This window comes from Thunnus thynnus, chromosome 24, assembly GCF_963924715.1.
Source record: "Thunnus thynnus chromosome 24, fThuThy2.1, whole genome shotgun sequence".
Lineage (NCBI taxonomy): Eukaryota > Metazoa > Chordata > Actinopteri > Scombriformes > Scombridae > Thunnus > Thunnus thynnus.
In genome coordinates, this window is record NC_089540.1 from 4,441,350 (window position 1) to 4,454,404 (window position 13,055).

The 13,055-nt window shown below is 42.1% G+C and overlaps 1 protein-coding gene across 2 annotated transcripts in view; it reads right to left on the reverse strand.

Annotated features, from left to right (window-relative positions):
• Positions 1-13,055, reverse strand: part of LOC137176984 (vang-like protein 1) — a 59,179-nt gene that overhangs the window by 34,017 nt on the left and 12,107 nt on the right. For both annotated transcript variants that reach the window (XM_067583046.1, XM_067583047.1), the window contains exons 2-3: positions 12,408-12,687; positions 3,033-3,159 (exon numbers count right to left, since the gene is read on the reverse strand). In XM_067583046.1, the coding sequence (XP_067439147.1) occupies positions 3,033-3,159; positions 12,408-12,478 (198 nt within the window). In that variant the 5' untranslated portion in view covers positions 12,479-12,687. The remainder of the gene's footprint in view (positions 1-3,032; positions 3,160-12,407; positions 12,688-13,055) is intronic.

The following is a 13,055-nucleotide window of genomic DNA, read 5'->3' on the forward strand; positions in this document are numbered from 1 at the left end:
GATGCGCTGCTCTGTCAGCCGAGAGTCTGATTAAGTCCCAGCAGCGGAGTAATGAGCGCGGTGCTGAGCGGTTAGACTGTGACACGGGACCGACGCGCACAGACGCAAAACAGTCACATACAGGAGCATATGTGATAGATGGCAGACCCAAACACACACATAAACACACACACACACACACAAGGATTTGTGCTGAGCCTCTCTCTCAGTAGAATTGGTGGCCCTGATTACTCAAACTAAAGCCAAACACTCCACTCCCTGTCAGCGGCGCTACTGCAGGCCACGGCATGAATAAGACATGAAGAGAAAAATACTAAGGATGGCTGTGCTGTGTGGCAAATCCTGTCATGTGTTAAAATTAGACACACTAGGCAGACAAAAAAAAAACACATTCACACATACAGGGGCACTGCTAACGAGTCTTTCCACAAGGGAAAGTGAGCGCCAAGTAGGTCAGTAAATGATGATGAACGTTGGATCGACAGTGTGTTTTTGTGTTTGTATTTGGGTTAAGCTGAACACTTGATGAAGGCCACTGTGTCAGACAGTTGTTTGGCCTAAAGAACGGGTCAGACGTGGGTAAGATGTGTGCTAAAATCTCCATCTCTTCTTTCGCTAAATACATATGACTGTTGCCAGAAGCAAGTGCTGAAATTCCAGCTTTCTGAGCACGCTGGAAAAACAACTGCGCACATTTCACAAGACAGAACATCAATCAACTGCTCATCAAAATGCCTAAAACCCTCCTCATAGTCTGATAACTGAAAGTATCTGGAGAGTTTTATATATAAACTATAAAAGCAGAGATAAAGGATATTCAGATATGGACAACAGATGAAGGGACAAGCAGATGTAAAAGGGTCAGTCCTCTGACTCAGAGTGACCTCGAGGATTACAAGCTGTCATCGACCGAGCTGAGTCGTCGCTTCCAACTCAAAGCCACGTGATCAAATCCAGAGGGAAAACAATCCAAATCCAGAAGCTGAGCAGAGGCTTCAAGTGTCTTTGAGTTTTGAGGAGAGAAAGATCTCATGCTACACTGGTTAAGAGCTGCTGAATTCTTGATGGGAAGGAAACATGCTACAGCTGTGGGATGCCCTCTAAGGTCAGGTTTACTATTTTGGAAACTGTCGTGTGTTACAAAACTTCCTAGTGCTGGACTTTCACAGCTACACGGCTAAAGGAATATGTGCTATCAATAATGTAAACTACTACTAACCAACCACACAAACACAACATGTTACTATTCTTGTATTAAGAGTCAGACAGTAAGATGGGACAGACAAGTGCTCTACCTAAAGAAACTTCTTCGTGTCAGTACAAAAGGCAATAAAAAAAGCTGTTGTGGATAAACAAAGTCGGTCACGCGGTGGATGAGACAGTCACAAACTGGGCTAGGTTAACGTTACTCGTACATGTATATTAACACTTCTCAAAAACATGTGTCAACAAAGACAGGAAATATCATTAAAAAAAAAAAAAGTTTAGCACCTGAAGCATCACCATTCAATTAAAGCACTTACAGTCCCTAACACCTGTAATTAGACACATCCGCTGGAGCTATCAGCAAACAAACCACAACATTACTGAGTGCTATTCCTGTTTGCTGCTCATAAAATTGTTGATCATTTTTCAGGTTCTGAACCAACAATTAAGAAATTTTAAGCTAATTGTTAAGATTAACAGAAATACTTCATTTAAATCCTGATGTGTGATCCTATATATCATTTGATATTAATACCAAAAAAACTTTGCAGTCATAAAGACTTCACGTCATTTTAAAGACTGTCGCATTTGGATTATAGTCAACCTTTGGATAGAAACATTTACTACCTCAATGTTCTCTTTATTTAAAGATCATAAAAATGAGTCATGTTTAAGCATAAAAAAACCACAGATAACTTAAGGAAACAAATTGGCCATTACTCATTTTCTTTCACAGTCATTGCTAATAGTCTGAGAAGTCTTGTATCCCCTAAGTGCTATCAGGAATTTCACGCCCTAACATGCCAACTTGCAGCAAGTACCACAGTAAAGTTCCACGGCACTATCTGATCAACCTGTCTTTATTTGTTATTTTATCTGACTCCAAGAAACATGATCAGGTGGCTGTCTGGTATATTAAATCAAATCATGAGTCACTAGACTGTCTACCACAAACACATCATGATGGTGTAGCCTACACATTACCTTATGCTCAGCAAATGCCGGGGTTATCATCTAAACTGTAATAACATGCAATAAACAACTGGCTAAATTATTAATTATGATAAACCATTTCCTACCTTATATTTCTCGCTTATCAAATAATCCATCACATAATCCATTTTTTGACCTTGCATTCACAGATATCAAAGTCAGCATGATTATTGAGGGCAGAGTTTGAATTTTGACTGACAGTCAAAACAGCTAAGCTGCTGTTTTGCCTCGGCCTGGTCCATTTTGGCAGGGGCCACTGAAGCCACCTCCCCACCTTGCACTGGACCGGATCATCGACTGACCTACTCCCTGCAGTGAAATACAGTGTTTGCGCATGACAGAACAGATAAAACAAAGTTGTAATGACCAGAAAGGCAGCCTACTGTAACCGTATCCTGTTCCAGATAGTTGTCGGTAATATATTTCCTGCAAGGGACAGCCCAAAAACTCTGCAAAAGTGGACTGGCCCTTCTGGCTTTTGCCCTGAAATACCAGATGGCCTGTCACAGCCCAGGCAGATAAACACAATTATCATTCCATCTCATTTTGACCAGTGACCGATAAATCTCTGCTGCTCCAAATCCTTTATAAATCAGACTGGAGTTACCCAATCTCATATTAGAAGCAACCATGGAAAAACTTGTAGCAACTTGTAAGGACATTGCTCAGTAATAATAGGTAATTCAGGTTAAAAGATGAATGTATGGAAATTGTGAGGTGACTCTGTAATGGAATGATGTGAAACAGACTCCAGGAGTAGTCTGATGCAAGATTGTGTTTAAGTGATCGTGTTGTGTTTACAAGATTGCACACGGTGCTGTGTTCAGCCCTACCTGGACCTGCTCACCCCGAACAGCAGAGTCGCCCAGCAGCGGCTCTGCAGGTGGCGTGTTAATTGTTACAGACTTTTCTGAGCGGCTGTCTTTACTGCGGGACTTGTGGCGGTCCCGGCTTCGCTCCCTGAAAAGAAGAAGAAGAATCATGGTTAGTGTCGTACAAAGAAAACCAATCTACTAAAGTAAAAACACTTGAGCCCAAGACAAATTTAGCATCAGGGACAGTAAAGTACATCTTATCTCATAATCCTTAAGATTTTCATGTCATCAAACCATGTTTTTGATGCCATTTATGGTCACCATGTTTTCACCAGTAGTCATCCGATGTATTTACATTTTGTAATGACCTCTTCTACATAGTCATTTTCATTGTTATTGTCGGGGTCCGCCATTCCCCCTCTGGATTTAAATTGCCTCCCTAAGTACGAGGGATTCACAGGAAACAATGCATGTATGTAATCCAGCATTACTGTTCTTAATCTTAGTCTTTAATCTCATTGATATCAGCCACTGTTTACTGGTTACTTTCCTAATGCCATATCAGAGCTGTATTAAGTTACTGCTAATGCTAACCCCACATTTTTATATTCATAGTGTTCAACTGGGGAAACATGGGGTGGGTTTTATTATGAAGCAGCCACAGAAAACCAAATGTATTTGTCTTCATTTCTGACATTGGATTGGATTTAAATATTGCAGGGAGTAATGGAACAAGGAGTAGCAGTCACAATAAACTGTCAGATGAAGAGTTAAGGGTGACAGGCTGCACACCAACTCCTCATCAAAGTAACAACTCCTTTAACTGTGTCCTGCTGTCCTTTTCCATGTGCAGAATGAAATCATAAAGGAAAGGTCAATCATTGACTGAATTCTTTATTAAGACAATGTAAGTGTTGTTTGGCTGCACTGTAAACAGATATAGCAGCTGCTCCTCTTCTTCTGTTATATTTCTGACAAAGTAGCTGCTCAAGTGTTGGCTGTCCCCATAATTCTGGGACCTGTAGTACTAGCAGTAACCATGTGAGTCCTCAAATCAACCGGGACTGAAATCTGAAGGATTACTGTATAACTTTAACGACCCTGGCCCACAGATAAGTTACTAAGACAAGCATGCTGGAAAAGACACCGAGTTTCATATACAGTGTGAACATGCAAACAGAGATCAGGGACAATGTAAAACATTGGCTGCTGCTGCTGCTGTTTGAGTCAGATAAGACCAGAGCTGCTCCCTGTGTGAAAGTGGAGAAATTAAACTGTGCTTTGTTTTGGTCTCGAGTATAAAGCGTACATGAACTCTGCCCCACATAAACCCCTCCCTCTGCATCCTTCCTTACTCTACCCACCTCCCGTCCTCCTCCCTCCATCACTGCATCACTCTCTCTACAAGGCCCTCTGTCCCTGTGAGCTCCAACATATGAGCTCCATTAGCCAGACTGACCCTGCACTTAAAGCCCTAATCCTTTGTGGAGCGTGAACGGCGGGTCTCCACATCCTCCGCCCAGCATCACCATCGCCACATGGCACGGTGCCCACTCTGCAGCTCCATTACCGCAGAGAAGCTCAACAGCCCCAGTTAATCCCTCATCTGTCTCCTTCCCCCTTTGACAGCTGCCATCTTGGATATAGTACACATTTTATAGTTTAACGCACAGATCAAAATGTGGCAAAACTGGTTAAACAAAGGTAGCATTATGAGGTTTTCTGCAGCACATTTCAAAATACGTCAAGTTTCATTTGTATGAGAGCAGTTGTATTCCCCAGGTGTTGTGTTTGAGAGCTGTTGGAGTGCACTCAGACTGCATAATAGACAACAGAGCCAAGGCAGATCTCATATAGATATGACATGCTGAAGATGCTGTAAAGAGATTACTGGACAAACACGCTAGACATCAGGTAAATGAGAAATGAAAGAGAGCATGTATAAAGAGGACAAAGGATATTTCGAGATGCTGTTTTCTTTGTCTTGCTAAATGCTAATTGAGCTTCCTGCTGTCTCTAAGCACCTTGCTTAATGGTAATCACTTCTTTTATATGAGCTACATTAGAACAGGACTGTAACAAATTAATTTTCCACAATGCAGGAGGCTTGTTTTGTGTTGCTCTTATTAACAGGCTTCATTAAGTCACTCTAAAACACTGTTACATGCATTACCTGTCTGTCCTAAACCTGATATGCATTATTCTTCTATGCCATACAGCTCCATTGATGTTTATACTATTAATAAATGATGCTGTACCATAAATGTATTACAAGAGCTATATACTGTATTATAGGATGGGGTCCATTCATTTGGATGAAAATTGCTCAGCAAAAAAAGTTTTATTAGCTGCACACACACATAGAAATAGTTTTCTAGGCTCTGAAAAGTTTTACAAATACAAAACCTTCATGTATTTAAATTCATAACAGAAAAATTAGTTGATCTTGTTGCAATTGAAGATGTCCTGTCAAAGACAGTGCAAACATGTTTATCATGTTCACCATCTTAGTTTAGCTAATTAGCAATAAGCTAATTAGCAATAAACACAAAGTAAATGTAAAGTGAATGTCATTAGTTTTGCAGGTATTTGTTAATACATCATAAGTATTGCACACATTGTTATTATTTTGACTGGATGAGGGTGTCTATGACCGAAAATAGTCCCCAAAAAATGCACTATTTACTCCTGTTTGAGTCACATTTGCTAAAAACTACAGTATCCAGCTGTTTTAGGAACTTCTGTTGAAATTAAACTACATATTTTTAGAAAGACACACATTTATGTCTCCACTAGGAACAAATGTTTGTGTTGCTTCTGGAAGTTAGAAGATATTACTGAAACAACAACTAACATATTGTTGGTTTTGGTCTTTTCATGGGATTTGTAGTTCAATAAGAAAAATACAGAATAATACCAATGTTATCATTTCATTTATTAAAAGCCAGACAAAAAAAAGTCAGACATTGCTAAATAACTGCTGCCCATAAATAATGGCTCAAACCTCCTGTGACCCTTAAACGCTACTCTCTCACACAATAACAATTCATAACCATAATATACAGGATATCCTGCCTGCAGGGTAATGGAGGAAACAGTATGATTGACAGCACTGGAACTGCTACAGTCTAATAGAGTTGTGTTGGATCCAAGTGTTGTGGTTTAAGGGTGTTAACCAGTCTGATTTCCGCCTTTATTCTTGTACTTCCTTTTGAATGTGGACGCAGTCTCTCACAGAAAATCACAACAACTGCGACTAATGTTTCAAATCCGCACACGGTAAGAAAAAGCTCATTTGCAGCAGCCTGCAGCATCCTCCGTCACTGACAGAATGACTGACATATTCTTATCTAATAAATCCAGGAGATTAGGAGGCTGATGTAAGCCTTTAAATATATTACAGCTATCATCATTACTTTGAATAATATTATGGCTATCATAATCACTGTAGCGATGGTTATTCCAGCAGAAGTGATCATCAGTCAAATGCTGTCACTGATTATGATTATTAATTGGGGAGGAGCGCTGTAGGAGCAGGGAAAGGGAGGAGACTAGGAGGAGCGGCAGGGCTCACAAATCAAGAATCCTACTTCAAAGTCATCAACGGAATATTAAGCAGCTGTGGAAAATGCAAAGGAAAGGTGAAAGCTACAGCAAGTAAGGAGGAGAGTGTAGCAGAAGTAAATTTTACTCTATTTATTTATTTATTTTACTCTATTAAACACAGCTATGTGTGATGAACTTCAGTTGTTTGGCGTATTTATCCTACTCCTGTGGACAACTAGGTTACTGATGTACTGTGTATTATAATGGGTTAATGTTAATGCATGAACAGAAGTGTAAGGAAGAAACAGCTGTTCCTCAACTGACACTAAACTCAACGGACCAGAATGCAAAGCTGTCAGTGTTTACATCTGTATAAATGCCATTACAGTCGCTGACAGTGTTAAATCTACTGGAAAACAAAACGACTATAAAATCGCTACTGATCGCCACCTACACAACTCTTTCTCTGAGCATTCACATGTAGGACGTCAGTAACTGAATGAAAATTAAGTAAAGCAAACTGAAGGAAAGATTTTTTAAAAATCCTGTAATGCCTGGAACAAATTACAATCTTACTAATCTTCCATCTGAGAGCAGAATTTTTCTTCCCTGTCTTTGGGGAATTGGTGTATTAGTGGCGTTTAATATTATTGGATTGTTAGATAATGACAGGTATCTAATCTGGGGGTCAGGACAGGGGTCACAAAATAATTAAAGCAATGATTTGCTTTCTTGTCTTGTTAAATTCTGGATTCCTTTACCTCTCCCAGCCGCTAAAAGTCTTTCAAATGACACAATCTGAGAAGAAAAAAATCACTAAACTGCTCACAACGCTCATGCATATCAAGGTGATGACCTCTAATGAGAGGTTACAAGCCAAAAAGGTTGTGAAATACTGGCATAAAGCAAACAATGTGTGTATGTGTCTGTAACACTGCATGTGTAATGGCCATCTGTATATCTCAGCAAAGCATGATTCATTGTGGAAGTCATGCTGCAGTCAGGAACAAAAGGTGAGAGAACACATGGTTCTCACCCATGCTCGCCAGACTACAATAGTGTAAGAAAAAGACTCCAAAATGATGCCAGTTGGACATCGACAAGCATTTTGAAATGTGCAATTGTGGAAGTACGCAGGCGACCAGACCTGTGGGCAGCCAGGGAGTGGTTTGAACAGATCGGCCTCTGTGTAACCAGCTCCTCCCCTCCCCCAGCCCGTTTTCTCATTCCCCCTTCAGCGAGCTTCTGGGACAATCGCACTATGGTGAAACCTCTCTACCAACGCACACATGCACACACACACACACCTTCTGCTCCTTCCTCCCCCCCTTCCCACATCCTCTTCCTGCCTCATTAGCATGCAGCAGGCTTGTTGGTATTCCAACAGCGTGCTGTGCTATGATTTGATTAATGGAATTTGACTTCCAGCGTGGATCACTGAAACGGGTATGGCTTTTTGGAACAGAGAGGGCGGGGAGGGAGGGGAGGGAGGGTCCTGTGAGGGCAGAGATGCCTGGCGAGCTGGGGCAGAGTCCTGCCAATTAGGCCCTGGAAGCATCGTTTCCCTCTAACACCTGAGGATGATTGTGACTGTGATCGCCTTCGCCACCTCACATGGAGGGAGCCGGGTGGCGGGACAGGTACAGACGAGGTAGAGCCAACTAGCGTGGCACGCCAAACTGTCTGTGGACCAATTTGTTCTCTCTCTGGCTGGCAGGGCAACTGACACACCTGTGTGACAAAGAGCTTTGTGTCAACGCGGCCTTCTGAGCCAAAGCACTGGTGGAAGCTTCCACCGCAGCCAAATGGGTAGAGTCTTGAAGCCAAATAAAAACTGACCGACTACACACTCAGCTAAGTCACCTCAAACTCATAACATGTTATAGAGCAAGTTTCCCGGTCATTAATTTAAATTCACTAGTGATCATTGTTACTTTGAAGTGACTGATTAACTCCACCAATTATAGTGAGCACGGCAGCACGTGCAATCTGCTGTTGACCCAGGTTGAGTTGAAGGGAAACTGGGTGTGATAAGCAGCCCCGTGGCCTGGCTGCTACCCAGGATTAGCTTCATACAGATAACACTACAGTAAGGTGACACATTCCAGTGACACATAACACAGTCCCACAGCCAATGTGTCCTCACAGCGGAAAAAAAAAGAGGCCAAGCTTAAGAGCGTAATGTCTCCTTTAAGAGCAGTGTCGTCCGGGAACCTTTGAATGGTATTTTAACTGTGAATATGCTTAAATTACTCACTTGGTCCCATGTGAATGCTGCGTGCTGCTCTATAATTGGAGTTATAGCAATCAAAAAGAACCAATTTTCCACATGAGCGGCTGCTAATATGCGATTTGCAATTTAATAATCATTTAAATACTCAAAATTGACGACAGCGAAGGAGACGAGCTTTTGAGAACTTTTGAGAGAGGAATTGAAGCAACTAAGTGGCTCAATACCAAACTTTCATGCTCCTAAAAATCTTTCCAGTTTAAGGCCATGACACTGAGGCAACGTGGCAAAATATTGACATAATATCTTTTATTTTTTGCTTAATATTGCAGTCACAATAAGACTTGTAATAGGAATTTTACTGCATTATAACTATTTGTGCTGATAGAAAAAAGAAAACTCACAGTTTCCAGCCTGATATTTTTACCAAATTCTTTGGATTTACCCAGTAAGAACCCTTTAAAACATGCAGCCTGATTTGATTAACAATGATTATGCAGAGTTCTATAATATGGTCTATTAAGAATATATTTGAACAAATAAAACTGTTGAAACAACTACTACATCAGCAAAAGCTTTGCAGCTTCTTCCAAGAAGTCTTGTGGTAATGGAATATTAAGTCCAACTAGGGAAAATCATATCAACACCCTTCCCCCCACAGTTAATTGTGCAGTTCTGGATTCTGACTGAATACAAAATGAAAATAAGTGAAACTAAGTGCACCGCTGTCTTTTATTACAATTATTGTAAAGCTTTCCCCCCTCTGGTATTAAGAGTTTCGCTCCAGTGTAGTTGAACTCGGTCAGAAGGGGATGAAAAGAATCACTATCTGCTAATAGAGAAATGGTTTTCTCAGCATGTTTTGTCCACAGACGGAGCTGCCACTCTGCCGTTACTGGAGAGCCAAGGGAATGTTTTGTGTAAGTATCTTGGACACCGGTCGAGGATTGTCTGACGCAGGACGTGGGAGGCAAAAAGCCAGCTATGAGATGAGACAACTCCAAAAACTCTGCACCTTCTGTTAATAAAAATCTAAGCCAATCCCATTCCATTCTGACAAATTATATTTAAGAATGACTCATGGACATGCACGCATACATAACGGCAGGATTATCCTACTGTGTGTGTTTATTTGTATGGGTGCAAATACACCAGAAGTGAACATACTCCCACATGCCTGCATCCGTTCCCGCCACCGGCGTAATTAGACAACAGTGATCCAGAACTGCCTCCTGCATGGCACCCCTTGGTGCAAAAAGATTATCTTCAGACAAGGATGACAAGGGCTTTCAAAGGCAACAGTTTTGTTATTTGATATCAAATTAGAGGCCAGCCGGTGGCTTTGGCACAGTCATAGTTGGAGCGGAGGAGCAGAGGAGCGGAAAAATCGCCTGGCAGGGATGCCCATATGTTCCTTTCCAACTCCCTGTCACTCACTTGAAAGGCTGCAGAAACAGTAAAGAAGAAGGCCACCACCACTTCTCCGTTCTATCTTTGATTCTAAACTAAGTGTGACCACTTTTCCACCGCATACCTTTAGCTACAAGGGCACATTCCTGCCTCAGGGGAACACGAGCGAGCGGGGAACAAGTGATATGCCTGCAGCTAACCATCCTCACAGAGTACCAAGGAATCCATGTAAGAGAGGGGAGGTGGAGGGAGGAGGGGGGGGAGAGGCGTTACAGAGAAGAGGTCAAGAACGAACGAGAAAGGGGCAGCTGCTGCATTCATATCGCGGTGGAGCAAAACACGAGCGACAGCGGTGGAGCGGGTAAGATGTGGAAGAGGAGAGGAATAATATAAAGAGGACAAGAGCGAGAGGGATGAAGAGCGAGAGGGGATGAGACAGAGACAGAAAGTGGCCGACGACATGAGGGAGGAGATGATGACATGAGAGCGCCAGGGGAAAAGCTTCACATGTTTCGAGAGTCCCTTACACGGCAACAGGTGGCAGCGAAAATGGGAGTGGCAACGGGAGAGCGGGAGAGATATATGGCGAGCGAGCGGGAGGGGGGCCGTCGGTGACATAGGGAGGGGCTGTTGTGGAATAGGAGCCTCCTCTCGTTAAGCCCTCCTCTCATCTCCTCTCAGGCTCTCCACGTATCTGCTGAGCCATCAGTCAGTCAGGCTTCTTCAGCACCTGTCTCCCGTTGCCTTCCTGAAGCCTGTCAACCGCAGCCATTTCACCGCTGACAGACTAATGCTCCTACACTGGTTGCGGGCTCCACACATGCCGGGCCCGGAGAGGAGGATAGAGAGATACGAGAGGTGGAGGGATCAGGGAGGTGGAGGGAAGGACGGCGTGTGGACGTTATGAAGAGGAAGCTGATAAAAGTTGCAGCAGATTCTCTGTCAGTGAGGTGTTAGTGACATAATGAGGAGGAAATAAAACCTTTTAAGTAATTTTTTTTCTTCAAAATAAGAGATTATGAACGGAAACATTTATCAGCGATTGTTCGGATCTTTCCCCCGGATGTGACAGATGCCAATTCTCAGAAAAAACTATAGTGATTCAAATTTTACACTTCTGATGGAGCATTTTTTAATTTCTAAACTCATTACCTTTATTCTAGAACCGGATGCTTTCCTAAATCATCCTAAACTTATCAACAGTGAACCTGCCCTCAGGTCAGAAACTCTTTGTTTCCTATTGCCTCAATAAAGCAGAGAAGATAATACTCACATACTGGAATAAAGCTCTGTCCCAAACATTCAAATGTGACTATTCACACAAATTTCTATATTAAGAAATGATTTAATATCCTTTAAAATAAGACTCCTGGTTTGTAAGAATTTGGCAACTCCTATTTAAGTATTTTACACCTTTGTAATATTTCACACTATAATCCAAATATGAGTGAAAGTTTCTATGTTTTCCACTTATTGTCTCAAGCGGATACTTGTATATCACATTTTTTGGCTATATAATGGTTAAACTGAACAACAACTCAATAACTGTTATCTGTATGTGATGCAAACTGCTCAATACAAATAGAGAAAATAGTGAAAATGTCCGTTACGATTTCCCAAACTGCATGTTCTGTTCAAGCGATGATATAAAACTAACAACTAAAAATGATATTCACTTCATTAGCAGTAACTTTGTGACATTTTTGCTGGATAAAAAATTTAAAGATCCCCTCCAGTCATGTTTTAAGCTATGCTTTGAATGATAATTTGTGTCTGATATGTTTATCTACAAAAAAAGCTTCAAGTTTCCACATCACACTTGTGTAAGTTATACTGGACCACGATTGGCTCCTAACTAGTTGTGATAAATCATGCTGGTAGGTACATTCTTTAAACTCAGATTTAAGGTGAGCACAGAAAAAGAAACATCCAACTGAAGTAACAATAAGGAAAACACATTTGTGAGTGTCAACAGTCTAACTGATTAATCACCTTATTGTTTCAGAACAACAACAGATACACATTGCTCCCTTTTTGGAGGTCAAAGTGCAAGTTCAGCTACAGAACAGCAGCCTTGGACCTGGTAGGGATTTGGTGACTTGTGATTACTAACACGGGGCTTAAGCCCAGGTCACACTCTGGAGAATGCACCTCAACCCTCCAGAGAAAAGCGTAGAGAAGAAGAAGCAGAATCAATCTAGTCTTACCCATGCCTGTGGGATCCCCGTGAGCGTCCGGAGTAGTAGGAATAGCCCGAGTAGGTGGACTCCGTGTCCATGGTGATGCAGTCCTACCCAGGCAGCTGGGCTGAGGGGCAACACAGAGGCTGCTCGGCTCGACCGCTGGCGGACGCAGCGGAAGCTTGTACCCGGTCTTGTTGAGCTGGAGGCGATTGATTGGCTCACTCAAGAGGCTGACAGAGGTGGCGAGCTGTCGGCAGTCAGGCTTGAAAGCAACCCTGGGGGCGCCCGATGAGGAAACATCAACCTGGGAGAGAGGGAGAGGGGGGGAAAGGGGGGAGCAAGGGGAAGACAGACGAAAAATTTGAATTCAGAATGTGAAATGTCTGGGAAACGTGCCCACGTTTGACTGATAGAGACAGGAGGAGGATGAAAAAAGTGACATTACAAGAGAAGAAGAAGAAGAAATATTTCAGTGGAGTTATTCAATCAATCATTCAAGTCTCAGGCTTTTTTTCATCACATCTATTTTTATCATTTCGTCATTGTTCGCCCTCCTTATGCATCATATGTTTGTCTTTATCTGCAGCTGCATTGAAATAAGTATCTTCCAGCTACAAACCTGCGCAGAGACGACACTCTACTTCACAGGCAGCTCCCAGGAAGTTGCATTCC